Here is a 15,940-nt window from a genome sequence, read left to right on the forward strand (position 1 = left end):
TCTTTAAAAGATTATCATCAATTGATAAAATATAGGCTTAAGAGGGACAATATTTGAAGAGCTTTTCTGGTTGATTTTAATGAAGTATCAGCTTCTGTATTGTGGAATTTCTCATTCCTGAGAATGATAGAGTAATATTTGAGTAAGTTCTGGGAGAGAAAAGGATGAAGAATTTACTACAATAAAATAAAAAATAAATGTAATTTCCTTTTTTCCACTTATTTTATTCTCATCAGAATTGTCCCTTAAAATTATATTGACCCACTAGTACCTAGGAATCTATAGAAATTGTAGAATTAAAACTAAAAATAATATTTCAGACCAATGTTTCTTTAGTTGAAAAAAACTTGTTAGTCCTTTTGTTTGTTAGTCCTTTTGTAACTACAGTTATAGCTGTAGCTTAATTTCTAGCCATTCGTATGTGTGGGGTGGGTCTATCTTAAAGTAGTAGGTACTCTAGTAAAATTTTATATTTCTAAATTTACTATAAATATGTCTATAAACTTTTTGGACTGCTAATGTCTTTGAGCATGTGAACCTGATCCTTATAGCTTATAAAGCAGAGTAGCTTCTCTTTTTCTTGGAAATGAAGAAAGAAAGAAGCTGAAAAATTAGGGTCACAGATCAGAAATTGTCTTCTGAGAATTTGAAATTTGGGCTAGGAGCCAAGGTTACTTAGAAGTAGTGTATAATATTATGCACAAAGATGTATTTTTAGATAAAAGTGAGAAGCAACTGGATCACAAGATTCAATCGTTATTTAGCTTTTTGTAAAAGCATCTTAATAGAATTTCTAGTCTTTATTGATCCAGGTGATAGAGGTGATAACATAAGGACGACTAAGGTTACATGTACATCCTCACGTCCCCAGACATCGGAGAAAGCAGGATATAGATGTATATATGTATGTGTGTTAAATATAAATACAGTTAAATGATAAATACGTATTAAGTATACCTTTTAAGGAAGATATTTAGTTTGAAGGTTTTTTTTTCTATTTTAAGTCTTTATAGAATTTATAGGAAGAATTAGATTTCAGTAGTCACAGGTAAATAAGAGTTAAGATTATTTGATTCAAAGAACATGTAATTGAGTAACCAATATGGATAAAGCTGTAGAAATGACAGAAAGAAAAATGGAGAAAAGGATGATGGATTAAATGTCAATATTCTGTAAGTGCTTTAATACTTCTGAAGAATTTGTTAAGGATACTGATTTGTTTTAGGAAATTGTTCCAAAGTTTACTCTTTGGAGGATGCATTTGGGGAAGGTTGTGTTTTGCTCAGATACTGTTAGGGTAAATCAGAACTTTCAAATTTGTCTCAATTTAATATGTTTTTCCAGAGCACTTTATAACTTTTTTTTTTTTTTTTGGAATGAGTGAAAAATGACTTCTTGGACTAATGTAGGTCATGGAAAATTGAAAGTAAAGCTCTTAGATATTTAAAATTTCCATTTATTGGTTTAAAGAAAAGTCTCATATTTGACACGAGACTATCAGGTTTCACAGTAGTTTACTAATTTTTTGTATATATATTCTGTAAATTGAGGGGTTTCTGTGACACACCATATGAACCGCAACGGTTTTATATTCTGGTGAATAAGCTGGCTTGTTGTGATGGAAGAGATGATGAAGACCTTGGCTAGCAGAATGCATGGCCTGTATTTTTACCATTTCAGTTTAAGCAGGCTTCCTTGTAAGTGCAGCTTGGGATGAAGTTGGCCACCACTCATTTAGTCTGGCACAGATCACAAAATCTCTTTTGGAAGGAAAGACATTTGGCTTTGTGCTGCAAATGCTTGCTGAGCTCTTTAAATTTTCTTTCTCTTTAATTTAATTTCTGATCCCCTTCATTTCTGAAGGTCTACGTGCAGACCTGGAGCACTCAGAATCTCTCTATGACCATCACACGAGACGAGTATCCATCCTACCCCATGGTGCTCCGGGGCATTAATCAGAAGGCTACCTTCCCACAGTACCAGCCTGTGATCATGCTGGAGAAGGGCTACACTATCCACTGGAATGGCCCAGCACCACGGACTGCTTTTCTATACCTCATAAACTTCAATAAGTATGTTTCTATTACTATTATTCCACAGTACAGCAAGTAGTAATTTAGTGGAGGAAAAAAAAATAATGTATCTTCTTTGTAGCATGATGGGAATGCCAATTTCATGTACTGTGCTGGTGGGGAAGCTGTATATTTTATGTTGATGGAATAAGAGATTATATACAAATTGAATCCTATAATTTTAAAAGCATTTCTTTTTTCTATATGGTTAAGGTATTGTGTGTAGAAAGCCACTTACCAATAGGTTTTTTTTTTTTTTAAAGATTTATTTATTTATGTATACAGAACTGGGGTACAGGCCAGAGGTATAGGGGCAGCGAGAGGATTTTCCAGAGACAGAGTGGGGAGCAGAACAGGCTGACTAACGAAGTACACTGCTGAGGGGAGCAGCGGACCAGTCAGGAGAGATCTGCTGCGCCATGTGGGTCCTTCCTGGGGCCAGGGTTGACCTCATGCTGAAGTAGCTTTAGCTTCTTAGTGTTGTGCTCTAACCCGCTGCACCACCTGGGAGGGCCCCCAATAGGTTTTAATGCAGGCTTTAGGTTACTTAATTCCCCATTGCTGGGATGGGAAAAAGGTTTATCTGTTATTTTAATTGAGCGCTTGGTTACCTGAAAAATTATAAGATTTTTGAGGACAAGTTTAGACATGATAGATGAGAATGGTGTGCTTGATTGATATTGTCTGCTATGGGTAAAAGTTGTGACGTGAGTGCAGGTGTCCTTTCTTGACTTCTCAGTTGTTGTCCTAAATATCACTTTCAGTCAAAGACTCTGTTTTTACATAAATTTGTGCAAGTGTTAATTGTGTGCAAGTTGATGTAAAGATGGAGAAAAGCCTTTCAGGAGTTCACAGTTTACAGATAGAAAAATACTGTTTTGCAATACTGTTTTTTTTTTTAAGTTGTATGTACATGTTTTAGTTACGATTTTACTATATAAATAGCAGTTCACACTTACACACCCAGTAGCAATACTGTTGTTTTTAATGGACAAAGGGTAGAGCAACTAATTTTCTTAAGGGCATTGTGCCAGGCTACCTGAGAAAATGACATGGTTCACTGATTGGACTTCTCATTCAGGGCCCCAGCAGTAGAGTTGGAAAGTTTTGCTTGTGCTTGGGGAATGATAGATTCAGTGTGATGGGAGCACTGGGTGCATTGGGTAGTGGCAAAACAGGAAGCTAGAAGGAAAAGGTGGGAGTGTTGAGAAGCAGAGGTAAGCCAGTCACATGATGGTTAATCTTTGGGCCTCCGTGGACCAGCACAGGTATGGATCTGAAAAATTGAAATAACTTGCTGAATTGACGGCTCACAAAATTCTGACTTGTCAGAATGCTCGTAAAACACGCAACTGGAATTAACAGAGGTGGGCGTAGAACATGTAGGAATTCAGCTCGTAGGTTGCTTCCAACATGGGTGAAGATCACAGTGATGTCTTTATTCTGAGATGTTAGGTCTCGGGCTCCAGACTGAATCATTGCTGTTTGCCCTATAACACTTGTTGCTGCTTCTCTCTGCCCTCGCTGGAGAATCACAACCCACATATTGAGTCAACTGAGCCAGAAGTCATGGGACTCCTCGACTCTTCCTTTCCCCTTGGATATCTATCCCATGAGTGACCAAACCCTGTTGGTTCTGTCTCCTTAGTGTCATTCAAATCTCCCTACTTGTACCTACTTCCACTGCTTCTGTAGCTGAGTTTAGGTCATTATCTTGTCTTGCTTGGAGCCCAACAGTGGCTTCCTACTTGGCCTCCTCACCTCTAATCTTTAGTCCACATTGTGTCCATGATGAGCTTCTGCAAGTTCCGTTTGATGCATCATTTCCATCTGTGAGCTGCAAAGAAGTCAAAGGAAGAAACCGGTTAATATTAGAAAGAGCAGAGGAGGAATGTTAAAGAATGAGTAAAGGTTATGGATTTGAGGTGCAATATTGCAGCTAAATGGTGTGCAGGATTCTGTAAATACTGTGCATAACTTTTGAAAAATTACTAGACAAATGAAAACATTTTAAGTGAAAAAAGATTGTGCCCAGAAGTTTCAAAAATCTACATGGGCTTGAAATTCTGTCAAATGTTTCTAGTTTAACTAGCTAAAAGTTCATAAAAAATTACATCATCGGTAGAGGCAAAAGGAAGAGAGGAACAAGTTTTGTTTCCAAACTCAATTTAATTATAGAGGGGGCATAGATTTTGTCATAGTGCCATGTTTGAAAATAACATCTTAGGAGTTATTCTCTTGTAAAGTACATTTTAGAAGCTGTACTTACTCGTTAAGCAAAGTAAGAAAAATATGAAAGATTGAAATAATCTGTATTTCTTTTAGTCAAAGTGAGGCATCATAAACATTTGTAATGTTTTCCTTTCTCTGTCCTCAGGGGTTTTCTGAGCATCACTGACACCAAAATTTATTTAACTGCTCCCTTCCCCCACATACAACTAGGTGGTTTTTCTCCTGCCTCTTCTTTGAAACTCTTTTTTTTTTTTTTTTACATATTTTTGACCTACTTTTCCAATTCTTTAGTGGGATTGCTAGGTAAAACCTGTGTGAACAATTTTAAGCCCTTCTTACATATGGTTTAAAAGTTCCCTGTGTGATAAGAAGTTCTGGCAGTAGCAGGAGGTAATGGTTGCACAACCTGTGAACATACTCGGTGCCACTGAAATGTAGTGTAAAATGGCTAAGTGGTAAATTTTGTAGTGGATGTTTAAGTCACAGTTTAAAAGCCACCCTAAATATCAGGTGATTAAAAAGCAAAAATATTGTTAATGTTTCTCTAAAAGTTTTCATTTTAACCTAAAGGTAATAGATAAGAAAAAGCTATGGCAATTTGGTAAAAAGCATCAAAACTTAAAAAAAAAAAGTGCTTATGCCATTACAGCCAGTGATTTTGCTACTAAGAATTTATCTTAGTATACTTACAGAAGATAAAAATAATTTTATGCACAAAAAATTCTTGGAGTAGTTTTACCAGTGTGCATGTTATTATCAAGCGTCGTGTTTCTTCACTCCTATTATGTGCACACCTAACCACTTCTCTTAATTTTGTTATTCAATTGCAATATCTTAGGCACACTTTAGATAACTTTTGCTCACATGACATGGCCTAAAGTCCTTTTGAAACCAAGAATTTTTTGTTAACCATATTATTATGGTAAATAGATTGAGAAAATTGTGGATAGTACATAGAAGTGAATGATTTCTTAGTCTGTCAGGGTCCAGGATTACCATTGTAAGTGGTTAAATACATTGCAGAAATTTAAAGAGAGGAGGAGCGGCTCAACTTTACATGTGCTATCATGCTCAAGAGATTTTGGCTAAAATATGAATTAATTTTTACTTGTCTCTGTCACAGGAATGATTGGATTCGTGTTGGCCTCTGCTATCCATCCAACACAATTTTTCAGGTGACCTTTGGATTTCTGCAGCGACAGAATGGCTCGTTATCCAGAACAGAAGACTATGAGCTGGTGAACTCACTAGAAGAGCTACAGAAGAAACAGTCTGAGAGGAAATTCTATTTTGACACCAACACAGGGTAATTTAGTGCTACCAGTGAATGAGAATTATTGCTATTTTTCCTTAATGTGAAATTACTAGTTCTTCAGCATAGCTAAGAATAGGCTATGATGTGACTGCTGTTTAGAAAAGGAGCTGACGTGGGTAATTCCCTGCTCATAGCTATGGGAGTCTGAGAGGAGAAGTGGAATGACTCGTAATTATAGTTGGCAGTGGGATTCGAATGAAGATGTTTGCATCTACCTATTAAGGCAATTTAAAGAAAGAAATTATCTTCGTCAGTAAAGAACTGCCAGTAGGCCCAATTGGAAATTAAAATAATTTTTTACAACTCATGAGATGATTATTTACGTATGATGGGGTTGTTATTTTTAATGAAAGTTTAAGTTTCTTATCCTTTAAAGCTATTTCTCAAGTTGACCTTGAGCTTTAAAAATCACTGTATAACCATGGCATATTTGCTTTCAGCTTTATCTAGGCTGCATCTTTCCACCTTTTAATTCTAATCCTGTTCACCCAGGGTCCTGTTGGCTTTGTCTGCTTTTGTCCTGTTACAGTCTCAGCCTTGGGTTATGGTAGGCTCGATCTCCTGTACTCTTCCAGCAAACAGCATGCTCCTCCATTATCCATTCCTTAAGCTGATACTCCTATTACACGCCATTGCCTAAATCCTGTAAAGATACAAATGTAAATTAGACATGTTTCTTCTGCGAATTCTCAGTCCATTGCAGGATATGGGCATGTAAAGCAAGTCATTAGAGAGACTGACATGCCATAAATCATGTAGTATAATCTTCAGTGCCTTTTGTGGTAACCCAGAAATTCAGCTGAGGATAACCAGTGACATCCCAAGAGGGTGACCCTGGACCTAACTCCTGAGGAATGAGCAAGAGGAGGTGGCAGAAGAGGTGGGCGAGGGGTCCCAAGAACAGTGTGGACAGATGCATGGAGGCATGGAAAAACGTGGCATGGCATGTTTGCATAGAACAAAAAGCTCAGACTGGGGAGAAGTTTGGCAAAATTGATGGGGGAATGAAGTTGGGCTTTCTTCTGGTTAGCCTTCAAATTAAATGCAGCTCACTTGCCTTTCAGTGCTCCTCCAATGGGTTAAGTCTTTGTGCATTTTTTTTCAATCATTTTTGTCTCTGATTTTCGACTTCTAATTGACTGACTTTGTTCCGCCTACCTATTCTTTCAGTGACAGAGTCTTTCACATTTTCAGTTGCTTTCCACAAAAATTTGGAAGCACTCAAATTTGTAAGGATAGTCTGGTAATCACAAATTAATGAAATATAGGAAATTTGTCTTCATCTGGGCACTTTCAGAATGCCTCAGTCTTTGCGATTCTGTTTCTTTTTAATTCTCTTTATTTTGACAATGTAATTATCTTTCAAAAGGCCCATGCTTCATGAGGTCACTCTCGTTCCTTATGTACATATGATAGAAATACTGGATGTGGAGACAATGGCCAATTTTTACCTCATAATTGCAACTTTGCATTTATGTCAATTCTTGATCTCCAGGAATCAATCACATTTGATCAAATCACATAAAATCTTGACTTTCTTTGGTTTAGAAGAACTAAGTTTGCTGACAGATGTTGGATGGCTGCCTGGAAGTTACTTTTCTGTTCATCTTGGCAGTAGGAGGGTAATTCAGAATGGGTGGGACTGTTCCTTTTGCTTGCTTTTGGCAAAATCACAAACAGAAGGACCCAGGCCCATCTGTTCTTAGCAAGCATCACAGGAATTGATTTCAGACCATATCTTGGACTTAGATGAACAAGCCATAGTTAGTGTTTTTATTATTCCAGTTTTGTGCCTTATACCAAAATACTTTATTAGAAAAAAAGGAATAAACCACATTAATTTACTGAATCCTAAGTTTAACACAAATATGAAGTTTTCCAAGAAATTTTTGAGCCAAGTCAAATTTGATTCTCCCAAAATACCTATGAGCTAATTCAAACCAGAGATGATTTTTGATATCCCCCAGAACAACTGAAGCAACATATTAAGATTTTTTTCTAAGTGGTATTGCTTTTGATTTAGGGTTCTAAGAAGGCTAGAAAGGGAAAGAATGACATTATTAGGTTTGTAATTCATGTTTTCTTCAAAGGAAAAATGGCTTTTCCTTTAAAGAAAAGGAGGAATAGTCCTTTGTCCCTGTATTGACCTGAGGAATTTTTTTTTTTTTTTTTTGCATTGGAGGGACATTCTAAACACCCATGGATTGGTTTCTGTTTTGTGCAGGTTGCTGTTTTTGTATCTCAAAGCCGAGGGCCACAGGGATGGCCACAGTTACTGTTCATCTCAGGGATGCGAAAGAGTCAAGATCCAGGCAACAACCGACTCAAAAGACGTCAGTAACTGCATGGCCAGAGCATATCCCCAGTACTACAGAAAGCCCTCTGTGCTCAAGGCAACGCCTTCCGTGCTCAAGGGGCCCTGTCAAGGTTGTGGGACCCGTCAGGTCAGTAGCTGGGGCTGGGAAGAAAGAGTCAAAAGGTTTCTCCACAGTTGGTACATTTTTTTCCTTGAGTTGTCCATTTGCCATTTTCTTCTGAATTTTATCCTGTTTTATTTAGATTGTGACAGTCCTAAGAAGCAAACTTGTCCATCTTTATAATAAAAGAACCTTCCCTGTGATCCCTCAGCAGATGACTGGATTTATTTATTGTCATCCTTCATTTCTTGGACATGATTCTTTTATAACAGTGCTATCCATGTTTCACGTCAGTGGCACAGAAAAATAATTTGTTTTATTGGGAGTGTGAAATTTCTAAAAATACCACTCATGTAGAATAAAATTGCTTTCTTTAACTTAAGGTAGTTGGCCATTCTTAATTTTGAATCATGTGCGATTAATATTTACTTGTAATGAAAAGTACAGGCCGACTTTAGCTGGAAGTGAAATGCTCCTGCATATTCTTGATTAGATGGCTCTAGTTTTTCTGAGCAAACATGACAATGAAAGCAAATCCAAAATATAAGCTAAAATTTGGCATGAGATTCAGATGAGGCCGTCTAATTCCAAGTGAAAAAGAAGTACTAAGTTGATACCATCCTAGTTAATTGTTACACAAATACAGACAGGTTAGTGGAAATGGTGCTCAAAGTGGCCTCCAGACCAGCAGTATCAACATCACTTGGGAACTTGTGAGAATCCAAATCTCTTTGCATTTCTTTTCATTCTAAGTGATTTGAGAGTAAAGTCAACTACATCAGGTTTTTATTTCTAGTTTTTTCATTAGCTTCTGTTCATCGGAGCAGTAAGTGCACACAGAGGAAGATGGAGTCCTTTTTCCTAAGATGATGTGTGTCAAGTGTTTTTTCAGTGGCAACTCAATGTCACAGTCTTGGACACCCCTTCTGTTCTCTAATACACTAGAACTAAGAAACATACAGATCATCTGTATGAAGAGTATAGGCTTACTTGCCTGTCTATGTAGTATTTTGATTGTTAAGGTGACATTTTGAAATGATTTCTGTTGGGGAGTAAATCTTCCAGCTAATTCTGAAACTGAATTTGTTAAGGAAGTCATTCATTGTCAAAAAATTTTTATGCAATTTATAATAAGAATGTTAATGTGTTATAATTTATAAAATGATCTAACCATTGGCGATATATCTATCTTGTAAATGAATTAACACATTGCTTATCAGTCTTTATTCTTCCTGCTTGAAAATTTTTCAGTTAGCATTTCAGAAATGTACCAGTTACTGACTTTGTGCAGTGGCAGAATATTTGTAGCCCATAGGAAAATTACTTTTACTTGGAAATTTGAGAGTAATTCTTGGTTTATTTTATTTATTTATTTTTAAATAGTTCCTTTTAAAAAAAGATTATTTATGCATATAGACTGGGGTACAGGTCAGAGGTGCAGGGGCAGGGAAAGGCTTCACCAGAGACAGAGTGGGGAGCAGAACAGGCCGACTGGCGAAGTACACTGCTGAGGGGAGCAGTAGGCGAGACAGGAGAGGTCTGCCACGCCATGTGGGTCACCTCTGGGGCCAGGGATTGAACTTTCACTGAAGCGGCAGTGACTAGCTTGCAGTCCTAACCTGTTGCACAACCAAGGAGGGCCTAATTCTTGTTTTAAATATATGTAGAAGTAAAAAGGAAAATTCACATGCATTTTAACCCCAAAGAAATGTTCAGCTTCTAAATGCTTGTCATCCTAATCACATGCTCTTGCAGTGAAATTGTTGGCATCAGTTTATAAGGTCATATACTTTTAAATGCCAGATTGTGTGCTAGTTAAGAGTGCTTTTGAATGAGAAAAGAGCCTTTAGGGGGGAGGGGGAGGGAAGAGGTGGGGCCTGGAGAGTGGGAATAATTTGGAGGTGTAGGAAGAAAAGGTGTGTTCTTGGGGAGAAAGTGCCTGCAAATGCAGAAAGACAGGAAAGAATGGGTGCACTTGTGAGCACCCTGCCTTGCCTTGTGATGGGACAGTGGGAAGTCGGAACAGCCTGCAGGTAGTCATGCCTCGCTTAACAATGATTCAGTCAAAAATGAAAGGATGTACCAACAAGACGGGAGTGTGACGGGCTGCAGCATCTAGTTTGATTGCTTACACTCTGACAGAGACACAATGGTGAAATAGTCTATTGACACATTCTGTCTTTAAGGGACACGGGGCTGTGTGAAGTGTGAGTCCATTTATGGGACATTTTGTAAATCAGGTAGAAGAGTTTAGACCAGGTGGTGCACAGCCCACAGAAATTCTTAAACAGAGTGGACCTTGTCATCTGCACTTCTTTTCTCAGTCCTGGAGTTATAACTTCCAGTTTGGTCATCTGTTGAATTGATTTCATTAACAAGATCACAGTTGTTTAAAACTGAGATTGTTCCAGAAAATGATTATGCATTTCTTGTATTAAGATAGAATTTCATTCAGGTCATAAAATTCATACAGAAAGGTAAAGGACAAAAAAAAAAGTCTGGCTGTGATATAAAACTGAAATTATTTTGAGGGTGCCCTTTTGGAGGAAGAGGCAGATGACATAAATATGGACCTTCTTCCCCGTCTAGGTGGTGTTTACTAGTGATCCTCATAGAATCTACCTCCCCGTGCAGTTCCAGTCACCCAGTAAAGCAGAGACTCAGCGAGGGGACCCTTCTGTTATCTCTGTAAGTACCCTCTGGCGTATGTACTGATGCAGCTTCTTGCTTTTTTTCATCCTGGTGAAAAACCCAGATATTTGAACAAAATTAAATCTTTTCATTTTTTCTTCTATTGTGGCAAAAATACGTATAACATCAAGTTCACCATCTGAACTATTTTTAATAGTTTAGTTCAGTGACAGGTCGTGCACTCACTATTGCATAAATGCCATTACTAACATCAAACTTCAGAACCCAAAGTTGACTTTTTAATAACTGATCTAAGAACATCCCTCCTGGGGGGGGGGGTGAATAAAATGACAAGTTATTAATCAACAGACAGTAACTTTCCATTGAATAAGATAAATAAGCCCCAATAACTGCTCTTACATTGTCCCAACAGCCAACAATAATATACACTTAAAATTTGTCAAGAAGATGAATTTCCTATTAGATTGCTCCTGCTGCAATAAAAACATCTTGAAATCAATAATAACTATCCCCACATAAGTAAAACTCAAAATTTCCTCAAGTATGTTTATTCCTGCTACCCTAAGTTGATAGTTCACTTTGTAGTATGTTCATAAAATAATTTATGGCATGAAATGTGTGTATAGTCTGAGGCACGAAGACTGCAGCCCCAGTCTTCTGGCGTGTTGCCTGCGGGGAATCAGCTGCAGAAGGAAGGAAGTAGGGGCTGAGTCTCACTTCTATATAATTCACTGGAAAACTAAAGAAACTGTTTTACCCAAGAAAATTCCAGGCAAGCCATGCCTCAAAATCTGAAGACATGGCTGCACATTGCTACCTGGGACCCCAGAATAGTCATAGAACACTTAGAAGACCAGGTTTGTCATATTTACCTCCACTATTTGTCATATTCGTGCCCAACAGTGACTTTGCTAGGAGTTGTCTTTGCTTTAGTTTGTATGGAAAGGTTTGTGTTTCCTTTAAGCAACAGGTTTTGAAGGTTACATTTCAAGAGGACAGTTTGGCCAGGGATCATTACATGTTTTTTCTTAAATCTGTTGCAATTTTAAATGTTCAGTTTTTTAAAAATAAGGTGATTACTTCTAATCGTTGCAAATATAAAATAGCACTTCATCTCAAGAATTTTCAGAATTTTTGGATGACAACAATTTAAACATAGCTAAAAAGCCGTTTTGATTCCTGTGAGATCAGAATGACTAGAAATCAAATTTAAATAGAATTTTTCCAAGGAAGGAAGTGTAGTAGTGAGTGCATATCTCCTTTGTTAGCTTTTAGTATCGTTTATGATTTTACACACTGTAACTAGAGACAGTGCCTATGGGTTAAATTAAGATTGAATTATTTTTCTTTCCATTTAAGTTTTCTTCCTTTTTTGCTGAGCAATTAATGAGATTTGGAAATGATTAGAGTTCATTTCTCTTGAAAAGATCACAAAGCATTAACCTAAAGAGGACAGGTAGAAATTTCAGCTCACAATAATTGTGAATACTGTATGTTTATAGAGTAAAATCTTATGCCTTAAATTCTGGTAAAATGTTCACTTTCAATTTCCATTTATTTTTTTTAATACATTTATTTATGCCTACAAGAACTAGGGTGTAGGCCAGAGAGGCGGAGGGTGGGAAGATTCACCAGAGGCAGAGTGGGGAGCAGGACAGGCAGAGCTACTGAAATGCACTGCTGAGGAGCAGTGGGACAGACAGGAGTGGTCTGCTGCAACACATGGGTAGCTCCCAGGCCAGGGATCACACTCATGTTGTGGTGACTGGTGCCAGCTTGATAGCACTGGGAAGGCTTTCCATTTTTATTTTAAAGGAGAACTGTAATTGGAACAAAAGAGATAAGGTACTCTGGCTCCTGTGATATCGCAAACCTAAGCTGTAGTGGGATGATTTATGTGAGGTTAGGCAATGATTTACATATTTTTGAACCAAGAGGACTGTAGTTGAGCTCTCTGAGCTACAGACTGCCTGTGGATCTCTCAGTCAGAAATCCCCTAGTGAGAAGAGTGCATGTGTCAGAACTGAACCTGCAGCAGGGGTCACTCTCAGCAGAATGTGACATCCAGACCTTGCATTGAACATCTTAATCAGCCAGTATCAACACAGCAAGGTGAAGTCTATGAGAACACAGGCAAAGATGTCGGTGGAGAAAGAGTAAGTAGAATATGCACACTGAAGCCTAGAAATAAAATGATTCAAGGGTTTAGAAGACAGTGACAATGGGATGTAAAGACAAGTCATGCTGCAGCTAGTGAAATGTTGATATTGATGACAGCAGAAGACATTTTTCTATTCTCAGGTCAATGGCACTGACTTCACCTTCCGAAGTGCAGGTGTCCTGCTCCTTACTGTGGATGCCTGCACTGTTCCCTTCCGGCTGGTGGAGAAAAAGTCTTTCTCTCTCGCTGAAGTCAGTCGCATGGACGAATACTTAAAAACAGGCATCTCTCCAAGGTAGGTGATAGTTGTTCTGTACTGGGGATAAGCCACCACAGAGACAACGCGTGGCTAGCTCAGAGCTTTGGTTCATCTGCCTGTCCTTTTACTAGGTGAGCATTATTTAGGACACTTGAAAGATACTCATTTTTCCCCATCTCAGATGGAAACCATGTGGCTAAGCTGCTCATTGGCAAGCCATTGCAAATCCATGCCAAGAGCTTGGATGTCAGAAGAGTTTACAAATGGTAGACAGACTACTCGAGGAAAAAAGCTTAATACTTGGGAAAATTACTATTCACTTCTTAGTATTGAGTTAAACTTCATCATACCCAATTCACTCAGAAGGTTCATTGCCATGTTGTAGGTCGCTTTACTGTTGTGGTCCCTGTGCCACTGATAACCCCTGTACAGCACTGTGTCGTGATGTGGTCCTGTGAGCATCACTTGGGTCACTAGAAAAATGCAAAGCTTTTAGTTGGATGAGTATTGCTCTCTCTTGTAAGAAGCCTAGTTTGTTAGTTTTCTTTTGTTGCTCTCTCAAGAAAGATGTACATGTGCAATACCTCCCTTTTGGGGATGAGGAGTTTGTTCATACCCTGGAGAAGGAGGGATTCAAGCTCCTTTCTGCTCATAGCTATGTGTAGACCTTTTACATAAAAGGTCCATTCTCCTAAGTGATCTTGTTTTCCATATGTTCAGAGCTTCTTCCCTCCCCTGGTAATAGCATAGGTGGGGCAGTAACTTGTAACAGTAGGTACAGAAAGCATCTGGCTCCAATTTTATTTTATTTTTTTGGAATTCTGCATTTTAACCTAGTCTTTCTATGCTGGATCAGTTTAAAAGAGTAGTTAATACATGCTGAGTGATTGAAAATTGCTCTGATTTTCTATTACAGGTCAATTGTACTGTTGAGCACAAGAGGAGAAATAAAGCAGTTAAATATTTCAGATTCATTAGTATCTCTGGGATTAGCCAAGCCGACTTATCTTTATAACAAAGGTTTGTTTTTTTGTTTTTTTGTTTTTTGTTTTTAAGATTTATTTACTTATACATACAAAAATTGGGGTATAGGCCTGAGGTGTAGGGGAGTGAGAGGATTCACCAGGGACAGAGGGGGGAACAGAACAGGTAGATTGCAATACACTGCTGAGGGGAGCAGTGAGTGAGACAGAAGTCTGCTGCGCCATGTGGGAAACCTCCCTAGCCAGTGATCAAATTCATGCTGCAGTGGCTGCAGATAGCTTCACAGTGCTGCGCTCTAACCCCTTGCACCTCCAGGGAGGGCCTGTATTTGTTTTTTTCTATGAAGTTCTTATAAGATCAACAATACATGTATTTTTATGGTGGAATATAGCTTCCAGACCGTCTCATTGGGGTGGATGTCATTAAGATAATTTCTAAGTAAGGAGACAGTGTTAGAGGAAATGTGTTGGGATGTGGTTTGTTTTGGGGCAAGGGATGGGTGATGAAAGTTCATTCTCTGACATAAGGAACTGTAGTTTCGTTGCTTTCGTAGCCACCTTTGTTTCGCACACCTCCAAGTCACCTCCCATGTTACCTTGCCTGGAACTAGTTAGGTATGTCAATTTAATTTTTTTTTTTTTCTTTAGGGAGTACCATATTTTTGGGATTCAGTGGAAACTTTAAACCATCATGGACTAAGCTAGTGACCAGTCCTGCTGGCCAGGGCCTTGGGCTGCGCGAACACTTCATCCCTTTGCAGCTGGGTGAATACGGCTGCCACAGAGCCGGCACTGTCCGCAGGCAAGACTTGGAACTGCTAAAGAAAACTTCAAAAGCACATTAGAGACTAACTGTAACTTAAGTGCTGGGTGAAAAAATGTGAACTAACTTATTTAATTTATGGCATTTTAAAATTACACTGTTAACCCAACGGAACCATTTTCCTATTTGATACCGAAAGGGGAGAAAAGAGAATTTAAAGTGATTGCTTGAATACCAGCTCACGCACCTTCTAGTTGTACAAAATGTTCAAAGAGTTTATTTGTATTTGTTAGGCTGGTAGAGTCAGAGCAGTTCTTTTACTCCTCACCTTCTATCCAGTGTTTTCTCGTGACCGTGAGCAGTGATTTAGCTTTTGTATCATGGATGATGTGGGGTGGGGAGGGTGGGGACTTCTGAGAATCAACCTGCCTCCCTTAGGGGGCCGCTCTTGTAGCACCTTGGATACTTGAAGTCTACGCTTGGTTGTGTCCATTGGCTTTGGATCAGCAGTTGACCTGGGTGGCCAGCTGGCTTGTTCGGGGCTGCCGAGGCCCCTGGTTCCTGACAGCCTTTGAAGATTTCATATACTACTAAATGACAGGACTTTCCGTGGCAACTCATGCCCAGCTCATGCCCTGTTTTGCCTGGACATGTGCTATTTTTATTCAGTCGTTTATCGATTCTTTCCAAGGGTTCAACTTTTCAAACAGGAAGGACTGGGACAAAAGGGCTTTGAGAGATTAGACGTCTCTTTAATATGTGACGATTGGGCAAAATATTCAGCCTGCATGAAGGTCTGAGGTTGGTGGGACCATTTTTGCAGCTTTAATCCATAGCCTGTCTCGCCTGTATATTTGTATTTAAAATGCAGAGCTGAACTGAATATTTACATTTTTTAAAGAAGCAGACTTTTCCTGAACCGTAAACTTGTGTCATTTCAACTTGCACAAAGGAAGTCTGTTCATGGGGTTGCTACTACACCCAGCTTTTTAGTTGTTATTTCTATGTGTGGATTTTTTTTTAATGCTTTTCTGTTCACCATCCTTCCACAAAGTTGCAGAAAACTTAATAATACCCCCAATTTTG

At 38.5% G+C, this 15,940-nt stretch overlaps 1 protein-coding gene across 2 annotated transcripts in view; it reads left to right on the forward strand.

Annotated features, from left to right (window-relative positions):
- TMEM2 (transmembrane protein 2) overlaps positions 1 to 15,243 on the forward strand; it is a 66,289-nt gene extending 51,046 nt beyond the window's left edge. Inside the window, exons 18-24 of one of the 2 annotated variants that reach the window (XM_004677575.2) lie at positions 1,864 to 2,072; positions 5,428 to 5,610; positions 7,844 to 8,063; positions 10,626 to 10,724; positions 12,990 to 13,144; positions 14,025 to 14,128; positions 14,740 to 15,243. In XM_004677575.2, coding sequence (XP_004677632.1) covers positions 1,864 to 2,072; positions 5,428 to 5,610; positions 7,844 to 8,063; positions 10,626 to 10,724; positions 12,990 to 13,144; positions 14,025 to 14,128; positions 14,740 to 14,936 — 1,167 coding nt within the window. In that variant the 3' untranslated portion in view covers positions 14,937 to 15,243. Of the gene's footprint in view, positions 1 to 1,863; positions 2,073 to 5,427; positions 5,611 to 6,111; positions 6,167 to 7,843; positions 8,064 to 10,625; positions 10,725 to 12,989; positions 13,145 to 14,024; positions 14,129 to 14,739 lie in introns of those variants that run through there. The other variant, XM_012721540.1, reaches the window with a different exon arrangement.
- The last annotated feature ends 697 nt before the right edge of the window (positions 15,244 to 15,940 follow it).

This window comes from Condylura cristata, unplaced genomic scaffold (assembly GCF_000260355.1).
Source record: "Condylura cristata isolate star-nosed mole 26May11 unplaced genomic scaffold, ConCri1.0 scaffold00006, whole genome shotgun sequence".
Taxonomy (NCBI): Eukaryota; Metazoa; Chordata; class Mammalia; order Eulipotyphla; family Talpidae; genus Condylura; species Condylura cristata.